Genomic DNA, 1,701 nt, shown 5'->3' on the forward strand with positions numbered 1-1,701 from the left:
AAAAAAAAAAAAAAAAAAAAAGAACTCAAGACTTTCAATTCTGACTCCACCCCTTCCCAGAGGCAGGAGCTTGGGTAAATCAGTGACCTCTTTTCCTGACTCAAGCCTGTAATCTCAGCACTTTGGGAGGCCGAGGTGTGAAGATCGCTTGAGGCCAGGAGTTCAAGACCAGCCTGGGAAATATAGTGAGACCTCCGTGTCTCTACAAAAATTAGTAACAAAAATTAGTCAAGCGTGGTGGTGTACACCTGTAGTCTTAGCTACTCAGGAGGATGAGGTGAGAGAATTGCCTGGGCCCAAGAGTTCAAGGCTGCAGTGAGATAAGAAGTTGTTACTGAACTCCAGCCTGGGCAACAGAGTGAGACCTTGTCTTTAAGAAAATAAAACAGGGACAGATCTACTTTTTTTTTTTTTTTTTTGAGATGGAGTCTTGCTCTGTCGCCCAGGCTGGAGTGCAGTGGCCGGATCTCAGCTCACTGCAACCTCCGCCTCCCGAGTTCACGCCATTCTCCTGCCTCAGCCTCCCGAGTAGCTGGGTCCACAGGCGCCCGCCACCTCGCCCGGCTAATTTTTTGTATTTTTAGTAGAGACGGGGTTTCACCACGTTAGCCAGGATGGTCTCGATCTCCTGATCTCGTGATCCGCCCGTCTCGGCCTCCCAAAGTGCTGGGATTACAGGCTTGAGCCACCGCGCCCGGCGGGACAGATCTACTTTAAAGAGTGTTGTCATGGGGATTAAGATAATTCCACAATGCCCCCAGCATGGCTCCTGAGTAAAATAAGCATACATCCTCCTTTCTTCTTCCATCAACACCCCAGACTAGAAGGGCTGGGCCTCACATACCTTCTCCAGATGCACAGTCACCACCTTGCCATCCTCAATGAGCCACGAGCTCTCCTCCACCTTCACTTCGTTGTAAAGCTCCCCATCGATGACTGCTGGCTGCCCCTTGAGCCCTACCCGGAGATGCCGCCGCTGGATGTCCACCACCACATCCTTCCCTTTCAGCCGGAAGTTCACACGGAAAGGGACCGCTAGCTGCATAGGGCAGAGGCAGTCATAAGAAGCCACTAAGTGCTGCTGGTACCCCAGGCTGGCTCCCTAAGCTTCACCTCTGGTCCCTGCCACTCACGTCCAGCTCCGACAGGGTCTGGCTCCAGCGGTAATTGGGCAGGTCTGCCCCGTTGCCTAGGTTGGGCTTCAGTTTTCCTTTGTCCTTCTCATCTTCCTCCTCCTCATCTTCCTCAGTTTCCTGCTTATAATCAGGGACACTCAGCTACTTACTTGACAAACAAGACACACATTGAACCCTCACTGGGCCAAGCCCAGGGCTAGCACTGGGCATACAGTCACAAAAGAAAAGAGACTTGGTACCTGCCCACTCCACAGAGGGGCAGACCCCAAGCCTTGGTCCACTGGGAACCAGGTAAAACGTGGTTCTGATCTCAGCCTGAGAGGAGCTCAGACTATTATACCATGTGACAAAGGATATGGCTGGGCCCACAGAACCCAGCCAACCTCAGATGGGACCTGTAATAGGCACTGCCCTTTCTGGCTCTTGGGTTTTCCTGCCATAAATGGGTTAAGGCCAGTCGGTTTTTTTTTTTTTTTTTTGAGACAAGAGTCTTGCTCTGTCGCCCAGGGTGGAGTGCAGGCACAATATGTTGGTAAAATTATTCTTCATTTTCAACATTGTTTTG

At 51.1% G+C, this 1,701-nt stretch overlaps 1 protein-coding gene across 1 annotated transcript in view; it reads right to left on the reverse strand.

The window, feature by feature from the left end:
• The window catches only part of NUDC (nudC nuclear distribution protein), a 33,017-nt gene that overhangs the window by 3,068 nt on the left and 28,248 nt on the right, over window positions 1–1,701 (reverse strand). Inside the window, exons 2-3 of the mRNA XM_011955669.1 lie at window positions 1,134–1,277; window positions 845–1,039 (exon numbers count right to left, since the gene is read on the reverse strand). Coding sequence (XP_011811059.1) covers window positions 845–1,039; window positions 1,134–1,277 — 339 coding nt within the window. The remainder of the gene's footprint in view (window positions 1–844; window positions 1,040–1,133; window positions 1,278–1,701) is intronic.

Source organism: Colobus angolensis, unplaced genomic scaffold (assembly GCF_000951035.1).
Source record: "Colobus angolensis palliatus isolate OR3802 unplaced genomic scaffold, Cang.pa_1.0 Scaffold4, whole genome shotgun sequence".
Lineage (NCBI taxonomy): Eukaryota > Metazoa > Chordata > Mammalia > Primates > Cercopithecidae > Colobus > Colobus angolensis.